At 39.3% G+C, this 14,331-nt stretch overlaps 1 protein-coding gene across 7 annotated transcripts in view; it reads right to left on the minus strand.

Annotated features, from left to right (window-relative positions):
* Window positions 1-202: 202 nt before the first annotated feature.
* LOC129425617 (dnaJ homolog subfamily C member 13) overlaps window positions 203-14,331 on the minus strand; it is a 56,313-nt gene continuing 42,184 nt past the window's right edge. For 6 of the 7 annotated variants that reach the window (XM_073864056.1, XM_073864054.1, XM_073864052.1 and 3 more), the window contains 23 exons: window positions 13,299-13,500; window positions 12,836-12,951; window positions 12,501-12,579; window positions 12,278-12,413; window positions 12,002-12,186; window positions 11,804-11,878; window positions 11,574-11,693; window positions 10,905-11,297; window positions 10,714-10,827; window positions 9,874-9,990; window positions 9,622-9,799; window positions 7,766-7,857; window positions 6,827-6,926; window positions 6,669-6,743; window positions 6,461-6,573; window positions 6,187-6,356; window positions 6,064-6,106; window positions 5,799-5,978; window positions 4,436-4,609; window positions 3,955-4,095; window positions 3,715-3,858; window positions 3,484-3,583; window positions 203-1,577 (listed from right to left, as the gene is read on the minus strand). In XM_073864056.1, coding sequence (XP_073720157.1) covers window positions 1,480-1,577; window positions 3,484-3,583; window positions 3,715-3,858; window positions 3,955-4,095; window positions 4,436-4,609; window positions 5,799-5,978; window positions 6,064-6,106; window positions 6,187-6,356; window positions 6,461-6,573; window positions 6,669-6,743; window positions 6,827-6,926; window positions 7,766-7,857; window positions 9,622-9,799; window positions 9,874-9,990; window positions 10,714-10,827; window positions 10,905-11,297; window positions 11,574-11,693; window positions 11,804-11,878; window positions 12,002-12,186; window positions 12,278-12,413; window positions 12,501-12,579; window positions 12,836-12,951; window positions 13,299-13,500 — 3,145 coding nt within the window. In that variant the 3' untranslated portion in view covers window positions 203-1,479. Of the gene's footprint in view, window positions 1,578-2,248; window positions 2,354-3,483; window positions 3,584-3,714; window positions 3,859-3,954; window positions 4,096-4,435; window positions 4,610-5,798; window positions 5,979-6,063; window positions 6,107-6,186; window positions 6,357-6,460; window positions 6,574-6,668; window positions 6,744-6,826; window positions 6,927-7,765; window positions 7,858-9,621; window positions 9,800-9,873; window positions 9,991-10,713; window positions 10,828-10,904; window positions 11,298-11,573; window positions 11,694-11,803; window positions 11,879-12,001; window positions 12,187-12,277; window positions 12,414-12,500; window positions 12,580-12,835; window positions 12,952-13,298; window positions 13,501-14,331 lie in introns of all 7 variants that reach the window. The other variant, XM_073864055.1, reaches the window with a different exon arrangement.

The raw sequence follows: 14,331 nt of genomic DNA on the forward strand, positions 1-14,331 counted from the left end.
CCTTTTCAAAATAAACTTTAAAACATCATTATACATTGAAACTGGTTAATGTCCCATGCCTTTATATGTGACTTCTACAGTAACTTCTTTTTAATTTATGAATTCATTACATTTTAAATACAATTATAGAAAAAATTTGGGGAAAATATTAAAGAACAATTCAATATTAATAAGAAAAATGTAAATAACCAGAAACAAAAACTGTGGATTCCCTTTTATTTTTAAAATGTTATGTACAAGTGCAACCGATTCATTTCTTTTTTTTATTAATGTACATTCAATATAGAAAGTTTATGTACGGCATATTACATTTAACATTTCACAATTGCACTAGTCTTTCACATATATTTATAATCAGAGTCAGTACAATTTGTCCTTTTCAAAGCTCATCTGGTCATCTATTGGTCTTTATTTAACTGGGTATATAAACAGTCTAGTGCTTTTTGGGGAATTAAAGGGATAGTTCACCTAAAAATGAAAAGTGTCATTTTCTCATCCTCATGCTGCTCTAAACTTGTATGAGTTTCTTTTTTCTAATAAACACAAAAGAAGATATTTTTGATAAATGAAACACACAGCTGCTGTAACCATTGACTACCATAGTAGGAAAAACAAATACTATGGAATTCAATGGGTACCATCAACTGTGTGCTTACCATCATTTATCAAAATATCTTTTATTTGTGTTCATCAAAATAAAAAAAACTCATAAATAATGAGATTTTTTTTTCATTTTTGTGTGAACTATCCCTTTAAGAAAAGGCTGGAGTGCTGAGGGGGCATTATTATATACGAGTCTAACAGACAGGAGACAGAGATGAGAGACACGAAAAACATGGTCAGATTGCATCCAGTGCTGTACTCACATGTGCACATATTCATATGACAGGTTTCACAGATTTTTCAAGTTTTCTTTTCTTCCGTTCATAAGCACTTTTGAGTATTTCAGAATACATGAAACATACAAAAACAGTGAATTATGATTGTGTGAAGATGCTGCATTTTATCAACTGCATTGAAACCGTACAGGATCGGTTGAGATTAAGACAAATAAAGGTTGGTCTTGGGCCTGATGTGAGTTACAGGAAGATGAGGGGAAGAGACCACATATCATCCGGAGGCTACATGGCAAGCATTCGGTGTGTCACAAAAAAACCCCATGAATGCATAAAAATATCTTAATACAAAAGTAAACTATTTCACTGTCCTTGGAAAGAAATTAAGTTTGAGGTGCAACTGGATATAAAATGAATTAAGTGTTGAGTATTAAAATAAAGAAATCACTAAACACCATGACTGCTGTGTGGAGGGCGGTGGGCGTTTTCTTATTTTGGAGGCAGCATTTTGAGGAAACTCAATGGAGGACGGTAATGACCAACATCTCTTAAGAGTCCATCATGTCATCTTATCTTCATCTGCTTTAGGGATTACACCACGTCAGAGGAACGAGGTTCATTTCGGTGTCCGAATTTGTCTGATTCATCCTAGGTCTCCAACTTCATTGTCTACGGGCGGTGGAACACTTTGCATTACCGTAGAGCCGGTGCCTGCTGTTAGATAACCTGCCACACCTGGACCTAAACATTCAACACAAACCATCATTAGCAGTAAGTAATCTAAACATTATGGGTAATAGAACAAAGCCACATGCAGAAGTACAAAACTACACAAAATGTTAACAATATTAACATTAAAGGAGGCAGGGTGCACGATTTTTGAGAAATGCTTTGGAAAAGGGAGTCGAGCCGAGTACCAAAACACACTTCTAGCCAATCAGCAGTAAGGGGCGTGTCTACTAACCGACATCGTTGCCTGGGTTGCGTATGTGTGGGGCGGGTCTATCAAAAGCAGGTCTAGATTCTGATGGGGTAGTGGCGTGTTTGTTTAGGTGATTTCAAATATCAACATTGGCTTTCAGAGATAGTGCACCCCACCTTTAATGCCTTTGGCTAACAATGCATTTGGAATACATTTCATAGAAATCAAACCTATGACCTTGGTTGTTAGTGCAATACTAAACCTGTAGAGTTACAGGCTTTTATAAACATGATTTCGTGCATTATTGTACATGCATATTGTATGGTAATGCTATACTGTAGGATGACTCTACATATATGAATTTACTAATGTGATGGGCTAATAGATGTGGGAATGTATCGTAGAAAATTTTTATTAAAACTGTAGAAAGAAATGCCAAAGGAAATGAATGTGAAATGGGTAAGAAAAGAAGAAGTAGACTTTCATCTACCTGCTTTTAAAGTAATAAAGAGCAGGGTAGGAAAGGCCAGCTTGGGCCACTAAAGCCCACTCCTTAATGGACTGCTGCCAGCCAGAAGAGAGGGAGTGGAAACGCCTGAAGAGCGAGAAGACAGCAACGGAGCAGGAGAGAGGAAGCGAGCGAAAGTCAGAACCAGGAGGCATTAAAATGCATTTGAGAAAGCAAGAGACAAATTTAAGTAGCTTATATCAGTATTCAGAAGAGCCACCGTCCTGCAGTTCCCTCCAGGATTTGGGCATTCCTGACACAATCACACACTGTAGGCCATATCAGATTAAAGGATTATTTTCTTTAAAAAATAAATCCAGATAATTTACTCACCACCATGTCATCCAAAATTGATGTTTTTCTTTGATCAGTCGAGAAGAAATGATGTTTTTGAGGAAAAAATTTCCAGGATTTTTCTCATTTTAATGGACTTTAATGGACCCCAACACTTTTTAGTTTTAATGCAGTTTAAAATTGCAGTTTCAAAGGACTCTAAACGATCTTAAACGAGGCATAAGGTTCTTATCTAACGAAACGATTGTCATTTCTGGCAAGAAAAATAAAGAATATGCACTTTTGAACCACAACTTATTGTCTTCCTCCGTGCGTGTGATGCGCCAGCGCGACCTCACGCAATACGTCATCACGTCAAGAGGTCACGGATGACGTATGCAAAACTCCGCCCCAGTGTTTACAAGTGTGGAGAAAGAGGATGTTGTTGTATGTTGAATGATACTAATTAATGTCTTTGTGTCAGTTTATTGTTTAGAATAATGTGCGTTTCATATATGTAACACGTGACCTTTTGACTCAATTACGTGAGGACTGAGGTCGCGCTGGCTCATCACACAGCCGGAGGAAGAAGAGAAGTTGAGGATTAAAAGTGCATATTTTTTATTTTTCTTGTCAAAAATGACAATCGTCTCACTAGACAAGACCCTTATGCCTCGTTTGAGATCGTTTGGAGTCCTTTTAAACTGCAATTTTAAACTGCATTAAAACAGTTAAGTGTTGGGGTCCATTAAAGTCCATTAAAATGAGAAAAATCCTGGAATGCCCTCCCCAAAAAGCACAATCTCTTCTCGACCGAACAAAGAAAGACATCAACATTTTGGATGACATGGTGGTGAGCAAATTATTATTATTATTATTATTAAGAATATGGACTAATCCTTTAATGGCCTTGTGAGACCACAGAAAAGCAGTGAACCTCTTACCCGTCAGGTAGCCAGCAGTTTGTGATTCGGAAATGAAGAGGTCATGTTTCTGGTCTTTAAAGGCACTCCACACAGTGGAACGAGAGAGGATTTCATTTACCTGCAATAAAACCTCAACATCAGTCTTATAGATTCATGCAAGTACGTGATTAATATTCTGTGTTTGGCATCATCCATAAATCAGTCATTCCATTTCTTCTGTTCTGTTATGCTAGTGAAAAGATTTAATACTTGTTCTCCAAACTGCAAACTGCGTGTCATGGATTTAAGGGCTTTGACGATCTGAGCTTTGGTTGCTGAGGGGTTTTCAAGAGTCTCCAACCCGATTCCCTCTAACAGTTTTAAAAGATACGGCACCAGGTCTACTCTGAGAGCCTGCACACACACAAGACAGAAAATGAGTTGACAAACATTTGAAATAAATAAAGTGAATACAAAAAATAGACTTCCTGTGATTAAATATTGGGTTACCTGTGCGACTAGTTCGGTCTGTTCTCGTTGAAACATGCGGTTGAGAGCCTCACATGCCAGTCCTGCCATATCAGCTCTCACCTTCATACCATTCATCAATGGACCGATCGTCTCTAAAGCAGCCATCGACCGCACACACAACTAGAGAGCAAACAAACAAAAAAACAACAGAAATCAGTTTATTAATCATGTGGCGCATGGGGACCCCTGTGACAAATATATAGGGGTCCCAAAAAGTATGAAAAACAACTGCAACACATTTATGGCCTGCTTACAAATACCAACAAAAATATTAAAGAACAAATTTTACCAGACAAATGTATTGTATCAACTTTTAAAATCACTTTTTATTATGGCATTCAAAGGACTACTTAGTTTATAAATAATGTCAGTTAATATCCTACAGTGTACAAAAATCATCACATTAACTAGTACTGTAACATGTTCTGTTTAACATCCAGAAAGTGATTTATTGTTGTACCTCATTGTCCGAGAGCACATGTATGAGTCTGATGGCACTTTTGGGCACAGCATTGTTCTTGTGGTTGAGCGCCGATAGGACACGTGGCAGATGTCCGAGAGGAGGAACCTGATCAGCCAGCTGGGTCTGGGTACCAAAGAGACACACTGCTGCCGTGGTAACCGTCTCCAGCGCCTCACCCTGAGATCAAATGGGTATAGAAAAAAATACAGCTATCTATTAATAACTCATTTAAGTAGGTTTTCTGTAGTAGATGCTACATTTTATGATTTTTGATACTAATAATATAAATTTAAATAAATGAGCTGTGTGTCATTGACGTAAACAGCATTAAAGTCCTTATGAACTGGAAGATGCGATCGAATTTACTTCCGTGTTGTGGTGTATTTCCGAGTGAAAAATAGTCAGGGTTCCTACACCTTAGTCAACTTCAAATTCAAGGACCTTTCAAGGACTTTCCAGGTCTAATACCCTCAAATTCAAGGAGTAAATGTGGGGACACATTTCAAGTGAGAGCAAGGTTACATCGTGTTACCTTTTAAGATACATTTGTACAGTTCTCTTTCGAGGGAACTGAGGTGACACTTTGGGGACGCCTCCAGGGGTAAGTGAGTCTGAATGTTTATATCAAATTCAACAAATGATGAGGCTTAACAACAAAGACAGGGTGACGCAGGAGCCAGGAAGTATATCGCTATCTGAAATATTGCCAAAGACGGCGTTACAGGGCAAGGGAGACGTAGCGTCTCGTTCCCTTCTCCGGGAACAGTTACATATGTAACCCGAGACGTTTTCACTTGTCAAACACAACTATGCAAAAAAGCATTTTGGTATGAATCAACGTTTGCATACAGAATATATAAGCATTTAAACCGAACAGTTTAGCACGTGTGCTTAAAAAGTGTACACTATACAGGGAATAATATGGATTTTTTTCCAGAAAACTTCTTGTATAAAATAGATTCAAGCACTATCAATGACATGTATCTATGTATGTATATTTTCAAAAACTTCCCAGGGTCTTAAATGTTTCCTCCAGATTCACAAACTTTCAAGGATTTCAATGACCCGTGGGAACCCTGAATAGTGGGCGTGGGTTGTGTTTTCCACTGTGCTTTGATAAAAATACAGAAAAGTAGACATTTTATTCAGACTGGCATCAGACTGACAATTGGAGGGGGCGGAGTTAACATATGCTCCAGCATGAGCCATCTAACTGACATCATCTAATAATGATCGCCACAAGAGGTCAGAAGTAAATTTTCAGATTTTGATTTGAGGAGTTTATGATAATAAATAATGACTTGCATGGATAAATTGTTTATTGTAAACACATATTACATTAAAAAATATATTGCGTAAACTCACCATTAGGGTTGTTTTTCTCCAGGAGTGTAGTGAGAGTGTCCAGTAATGACACCAGAAACTCTCTGGGTTTTCGCAGCACCCATCCTGGCTGAGCGATGAAGATCCGCAGAAACACCCCGCCAACTTCCAGCTCTCCCTGGCCAGCACCGTACGGCACTGAAAAGTCCTCGGGAAGCTACGAGTGATACAAACACACAAATATAGCGAGCGATACGATACTTTTATTCAGTAATGTCCATTATTGTCTAACGCATTCTTACCTTCCAGTTTACATCTGGATTATCTTTCTGCTGCTTAAAATGCCTTCAAGGAGAAAATAAGTAAGTTAATGACCCAAAAGAACTTGAGAGTAATAGACAGAGTTGAGTTTTAAAGTGTCTCACTCCAGCATCATTTCTCGGACAGTCGTGGAGACGGTCTCTCTCGAGCTGTCGTTCCAGATGAGCTCTGGGTTCTCGTGTGTACCCTCGAAAATATGCACCGCCGCCTCCGAGTTGTCCCGCATGGCGTCCATGAAAACGGCTGGCAGGAAACGCATCAGGGTCAAACGGACCTGTGTGAGGGAAAAGTGCGTTATAGCATTTTTTAGGCAACGAGTCATGTTTTAATGTGATGTGATGTGCAAAGTTAAAATACAAAGACGGTGTAAAAGTGTACCTTTGGTCCCACTAGCTTGTCTGAGGTCATTTTGGAGAAGAGCTCCGCTGTCTGGGTGCGCACCTGAGGATGGGTGGAGTTACAGAACAGATCCAACAGGTAGATCAACGCACCTTGTAAGAGAGAAAGAGATGTGTCAAACATAAGGAGATTGACAAATGCAGATGAACAAACATGCACTGTTTTCAAAATGGAGTAATGTGCTCACCTTTGTTCATGGCCTCTGTGACAATCTTAGTGTTGGATGTCAGTGCATACAGTGTCTCCAGCACCAGCTGTCTGCCTGATGTTTAAAGACAAGACAATTATAAAGTATTCATAGGGACAAAATCATTATAGGGATGTTTTATGTACAGTAAGTCTTACTGGATGGTAAAGAGTGAAGCAGCACCAGCAGATTGGGCAGAACCAGAGACTCTGCAATGTTGATAACACAGTCCTGGTTTGATGTGACGGTATTCACAACCTACATCCAAACCACAACATTAACATTAGTAGCATCCATAAATCTTGTGGTTAACATTATTAAATGAACAAATGTTTATCTCGGCAAAAAACAGAGAAAACGTATTGGGTGAGATGCAGAGTAAATATACAGCAAGTGAAGTAGAAAGTGTTTAAAGGGACACTCCAATTTTTTTTAAAAATAGGCTTACTTTCCAGCTCCCCTAGAGTTAAACATTTGATTTTTACCGTTTTGGAATCCATTCAGCTGATCTCCGGGTCTGGCGCTAGCACTTTTAGCATAGCTTAGCATAATCCATTGAATCTGATTAGACCATTAGCATCGTGCTCAAAAATAACCAAAGAGTTTCGATGTTTTTCCCATTTAAAACTTGACTCTTCTGTAGTTACATCGTGTACTAGAACTACGGAAAAATTAAAAGTTGTGATTTTCTAGGCATATATGGTAAGGAACTATACTCTCATTCTGGCGTAATAATCAATGACTTGGCTCATGTAACATAGCTGCAGGAGGCGCAATGATATTACGCAGTGCCCGAAAATAGTCCCCTGCTATTGAAAGTAGCCAAGGGGACTATTTTCGGGCGCTGCGTAATATCATTAAAAACTCTTTGGTCATTTTTTTTTGCGCAATGCTAATGGTCTAATCAGGTTCAATGGATTATGCTAAGCTATGCTAAAAGTGATACCGCCAGATCCGGAGATCGTCTGAATGGATTCCAAAAAGGTAAAAATCAAACGTTTAACTCTAGGGAAGCTGAAAAATGAGCCTATTTTCAAAGAAAGTGGAGTGTCCCTTTAATTTTGAATAACTTTGATTGTGTATGTAAACAGACCGACCTCTAAAGCAAGTTGTTGTACTTTGCCGGCTCCATGAACCCTCAGAAGAGAGAAAAGCAGCTTAAAGTGACCAATGCACTCGGTCTCAGAGCCTAGTAACACATACAACAGCTTGGTCAGCATATTTATCATAAAATAGCCCATATAAGGTCATCCTATACATTATTATGGCCCGGTTTCACAGACAAAGCTTAGCTAAAGCCAGGAGTAAAAGCCTTAGTTAAATTCAGGGCTGGAATATTAGACTATTCAGTTAAGTCACCTCAAACATGTGTTTTAGTTAATGACTAGAGTTAAAGGGGACATTTCACTAGCCTGGTCCAACCAGACTCTCGTACATTCATTTCATTTGTACAGAGAGTCTGGCCACGCTCCATTGCAAAGCTTTACTTCCGTTAAGGAGGGTCCTCTGTTGAAACTATTGGATCTGCCCAGAGTCACTCTGAATCTGCCATAACCAATCGCTAACGTTTGGTCGTGACGTATGTCATGCGACGGAACCGGCCTGTAATAACAACACATCCTCCCCCATTGCAAAACTTAGCAAAGCTTGTTCTTGCTCCGGCTGTAAATTTTGGATATTCGGCAGCGTTGCCACAACGGACCTAATAGCATTGCTCGCATCTTTTCCAGCAGCCATTACTGAACTACAACTCAGTCTGGCGAACGACCTCAATGTCATCGTTCTTAGCCACCCCCCTTTGTTCGCTGATTGGACCTGCAGATTTTTGCCGGAGAAAATGAAACTCTACACAGCAGTCCCAGACGTTGTACTGAAGCGAAATGAAAATTAAGCGGAAGCACGTAGGAGGGCGGAGCCAGGCTAACATTTCACAAGATGTTTTAACAATGTAAAATAAATCTATGGTGTCCCCAAACATATGTATGTGAAGATTTAGCTCAAAGATAATATATTATAGCATGTTAAAATCGCCACTTTGTAGGTGTGAGCAACAATTTGCCATTTTTGGGTGTGTCCTTTAATATGCAAATGAGCTGATCTCTGCACTAAATGATAGTGCTGTGGTTTGATAGTGCAGATTAAGGGGCTGTATTATCCCCTTTTGACATTACAAGGGAAGCCAAATTTCTATGACCAATTCTTTTCAAATGCTTGCAGGGAATAGTTTACCAAAACTTAGTTACTGGGTTGATCTTTTTCACATTTTCTAGGTTAATAGAAGCACTGGGGAACCAATTATAGCACTTAAACATGGAAAAAGTCTGATTTACATGAAATGTTCACTTTAAGTCTTGCCTGTGAAACTGGGGGTATGTGTTAATTCGGTGGGGTGCCTCTATCTCAGTGCTTCTCAATTATTTTCTGTCACGCCCCCCCCTAGGAAGAGGTAAACATTTCGCCCCCCCCAACTCTCCGCCGCGACTGTAAATAGTATAATTTGCCTAAAAAATTATACATCTGCAAAACATTGTATCCTTATTAACATTGAGAAAACACAAAAAGAAAACACAAAAAAAGAAATATCGATCAACTTACAACAAAGAATAACTTTATTAACATTGTTTTTTAGTCTGTAACAGAAAAGACTTAAAATGCATCAATTTGCCTGAAATAAAAAAATCAATCCTTATTTAAAGTATAATATTTTTTGACCATTTGATACTGAAAAATGAAATATAATCAATAAATAACACAAGCGGTTTACAGCGTGATTGGGGTGTAATGTCTTTAAAAATCACTTCCTGAAAAAAGTATTTTCCCTGGGGTCTCGCGCGCCCCCCCTGGTGTCGCTTCGAGCCCCCCCTGGGGGTCCCGCCCCACTATTTGAAAAGCACTGCTCTATCTTAACTGGTTACGCATGGTGCTAGATAAATATAACGAAGTTAAATAGCACCTGGGTTATTTTTGATGACGTTGCGCAGAGCTTCGAGGGCCATCTCTGCCCAGCGCAGTCTCTGAGCGTGCTGTTGGGACTCCACTTTATTGGTCTGCGTCATAGCAAGCAGCGTGTGCAGGTACTGGGCCTGCGAGCCAACATAATCCAACAGACTCGATGCGAATGCTTTTGGATACTAAAAAAGAAATCACACTTTAAAGAAAGAACTTTCAACATGTACTACAAAGCAGGCTTTCATAAGAATTCTACCTCAAGAGGAAACGTTGGCTGTTCGTTGTAAACACGAACAAAGATCTCTCCCACAATCAGCTCCTTTCCATGTTCACTGAACAAGAACTCAGCTCCGTAACACTTATCACACTCGCCCTAAAAAAGAGAGAGAGCACGCTGGGATTTGACAACAATTTGGTTATGTGTGTTGCTATGCGGATGCTAACTGGCTTGAGCCCACCCTCCATTTACAGTAGATACGGCCTAGTTGAAGTTTAAAGAGACACTCCACTTATTTTGAATATATACTCATTTTCCAGCTCCCCTAGAGTTAAACATTTGATTTTTTACCATTTAGGAATCCATTCAGCCGATCTCCGGGTCTGGCGCCACCACTGTTAGCATAGCTTAGCATAATCCATTGATTCTGATTAGACCATTAGCATCACGCTAAAATGACCAAATAGTTTGGATATTTTTCCTATTTAAAACTTGACTCTTCTGTAGTTACATCGTGTACTAAGACAGACAGAAAATTTAAAGTTGTGATTTCCTAGGCAATATGTCTAGGAACTATACTCTCATTCTGCCGTAATAATCAAGTAGGAAATATTCAAAATTAAATAGGAAAAATTAAAAACTCTTTGGTTATTTTTGAGCGCAATGCTAATGGTCTAATCAGATTCAATGGATTATGCTAAGCTATGCTAAAAGTGGTACCGCCAGACACGGAGTTCAGCTGAATGGATTCCAAAACAATAAAAATCAAATGTTTAACTCTAGGGGAGCTGGAAAATTAGCCTATTCTCAAAAAAGTGGAGTGTCCCTTTAATACTTAGGGTTAGAGATTTGTTTAATAGCAGTATTATCTCCTCTTACCCTCTTGACGTTGCTTTCTTGTTGGGCCTCCAGGAACTCCATCAGCTCAGCTCTGGTTCCATTGTTCCAGATCAAATATGGGTTCTCCGAATTGCTGTTTAACAACTTCAAAACCTGACAGACATTGTAACAAAATATTAATACCCAAGGGCGAAATAGTTTATACATTTTTCTTATTTTTTCTCTCTTACATCAGCAGGGGAATTGCCCAGTTTTCGTGAGATATAAGGAGTCAACATAGCTGCCAGGCTCTTCCTAATGGCAGGATTTTCTGGAGGGTGGATTCCTGCGCCTCCACCATTGACTTCCACACTGGGTCCGTCCTCCGGGCTGATCGCCAACGTGTAGCCCGCAAGCCGCCCGAGGGCCACCAGGCTGAGCTTGGCCAGACTGTTGGACACCTCCTGCTGGTTAGTCTCCTGGCTGGCTTGGACGCCACTCTCTTCTAAGGTGTAGTCATAGTTGAAGAGGTTGACTAGCAGGTGCCACAAAACACCAGCTTGGTACAAATGGGTCTGGAGGAAGAAGTCTATGGCAAAGGAACTCGCGCACTGAACCGCCAACGAGGCAAGACGTGGCAATACCTAAAAGGGGAACGAGAATATACAATTTTGTTATATGGCCCATAATAACATTGAGTATGTCAAGAGAGGACAAGAAAGTACAGGGTAGAGAGCGGGATACAGGATTGGCAAAGGACCTCGAGCCAGGATTCAAACTCGGGTTGCCAATAGTGGATCTGGACCATATATGGGACCACTTCCCACTAAACCATCAGCTCTGACGGTATGTGGGGGCCATGACACTGGACGCGAGTCACTGTATATATATATATGTGATAAAGATATGCATCTTCTTACCTTGCCAAAGTAAAGAATGTGACAAACATCTCTGATGATGTTGGGAAGCTCAACAATTTTCTCTCTGCATTCTTCAAACTGAGCGGCTACGCTGTAGCACTTACAGACGTGCCCGCACACCTAAAAAGTCAGGAACAAAGCACTGCAATATAATGCTTTCTAGATAACACATTTAACATATTTTAAAAGCATCCTTTTCAAGATGGTTGTATTTGTAGTATGAATTTTACCTGTACAGCCATGTCTTCAGGTTTGCTAGAAGCCGTGAGTACACCCACACATCGTGACAAAGCCTCCATCAGTATCTAAGAGCGGCACAAAGCAGAATCAAGTTTATGTTAATGATGTGTGATCTACAACAAAATACCAGTAAGCATTTTTAAAATTAGCTTCTTGGTTTTTTTATGTAAAGATGTAGGAGATCTTACCTCAATGCCATTTTCTCTGCGGAGCTCCTCTGCGTTGAGGGCAGAACAGTTGACGGTGTGGAAGGCCAATTCGGTGGCCGCCGGTAACAATGGGGAGGTTTTGGAGAAGAGTTGCTCATCACCAGTCTCCATTGTGATGGTCTTTATTAGCATGGGGTAACCAGCGTATTTATAAGGCTCCAATTCTGGGGGTAAAAAGATGACATATTTACTTAATGCATCACGTATCAAACAATGAAAGTGATTTATTGTATTTATCAGTCTGGTGGTGAGTACCTTGTTTGTGTCTGTTAAAGAGGATGCTCTGGGCTTTGAGTATTAAGATGATGTTTTCAGGGTCAGGACCGTCAATTATACGTGCCGATTTAGTGCACAGGAACTCGTACGCTTTATTTACTTTCTCAAACATGTCCTGAACAAATAAACAGAGTCATTTAAATTAAATGATTCTCCTGTCAGTCACAGATGATTATATAGTATATAAGAAAATTATACATACCCTGCCCTCTGGATTTTTGTCTGGATGGTACTTCTGGGCCAATCTAAAATACGCTTTCCTTATTTTACTTTCCTCGTGCCTTAAAAAATTAAAATAAACAAGCTTACAACACAAACTAAGCCTCACTTATATTAAATATGGATATCAATATCATACAAATGTATTGTTACTCATTTAACAAGCAAAGATGTTAACCAATCATAACAGAGTTGAACATTTTAAAGGTATAATAGCACAGCGTTATGCAATAGGACAGACAGTTGGTGAAAAATGTTAATGAAGAACTAAATTGTGAGACGCAGACTTCAGGTTAAAAAGTGAAATGCTGGACTTACTGGCCCTGTCCTTTAGGGAGGTTCAACACCTCATAGGCATCATCCACAGACATAGACGGGGGCTTTTTCTCCACCTCTTTTTTCCATGCATCCAGAGTGTCTTTCAATAGCTTCACCTATAGGGGGCAGCACAATTATAGTCACTGTATAGTCACTTAGGGCCAGTTTCCCGGACAGGGTTTAGATTAATCCAGGACTAGGCCTTATTTATATTGGGTCATTTAGGAAGTTTTTTACGAACATACCCCTTACAAAAACACTACAGGTGTGCATCTTAAAACAAAACGATGTCACCAATATATGTTAAAATTAAACAGGACAAGGAGCAGCTCAAACATGCATTTTAGTCTGAGACTAGGATAAGCCCTGTCCGGGAAACGCCCCATTATGTTCTTAATAAGCCAAAGACTTTGGTAACAAACAAAAGACTTTGGAAGTTCAAAAGCATTGGGTATGTACGTACAGCATCTCGTATGGGCCAGTTGGGGAAACGGTTGGCGTCACACAGGTGTCGGAGGTAATAGATGTTGCAGAAGAGCTCATTATCCAGTTGAGGGAAGTTAACCACGGGAATGGGGCAGTACTGATACAGAGCACGAGTGTTACTCTGCAGACGAGGAGAAAAGTCTGCCAGATGAGCTGCAATCTTCTCTATCATCATACGTCTATAAACACAAACACAAGAGAGTTTCAAAACAGAAGCACACAGAAAGCAAAGTGAACACTGTTTATGGTAATGAAGTCACTTTCTGCACAGTTAACACACGTTTTCACTGACTGCAAAAAAGTTTAGTGTACACACCGTAATGTTGTCAAAACAATCCTTGTTCACACAGAAACAATAAAACATCTAAAATGCATTATGCTGTCAGGCCAGTAGTTGGTGATGCTAGTTTATGAAGAAACACTACTTATTATGCGTATATATGCATTCTTTTACAGAGCGCTAAATACAACGTTTTGTTTGGATGGACAATAATTTGAAATGTTTATTAGAACAGATGAGCCTAGACTATAAAGCAGCAATTTTGTTAACTTTATTGGAGAAGCACTAATAAACTCTATCTAGTAGCACAAAAACAGTCCTGTATGCCGCCATTGTTGTCAAGTACTCAAGCATGTCTGTAGACCGAACAAGTAATATGCATGCACATGATATCACTGTTTTAACTGTTTTTGTCATTTACAGTGTCATTTTGAAAATCCTGAACGTTGAAACCCAGTTTTAAAAGTATGCATTTTCAGGACCCCAAAACTTTACCAGTTAAATCTCACTTCTACTTAAAATGTGTGTAGATTAAAATTTGAAGTTGTACACTGCAAAAAAATGACTTTCTTACTTATGTCTTGTTTTCAGTACAAATATCTAAAAATTCTTAAATCAAGATACATTTTCTTGATGAACAAAATGACCTAAGAAAATTGTTTTAAATGTAAATTAATTTGTGCTTAAAACAAGCAAAAAATTCTGCCAATGGGGTTTTTCCTGAATTTTT

This window comes from Misgurnus anguillicaudatus, chromosome 25 (genome assembly GCF_027580225.2).
Source record: "Misgurnus anguillicaudatus chromosome 25, ASM2758022v2, whole genome shotgun sequence".
Lineage (NCBI taxonomy): Eukaryota > Metazoa > Chordata > Actinopteri > Cypriniformes > Cobitidae > Misgurnus > Misgurnus anguillicaudatus.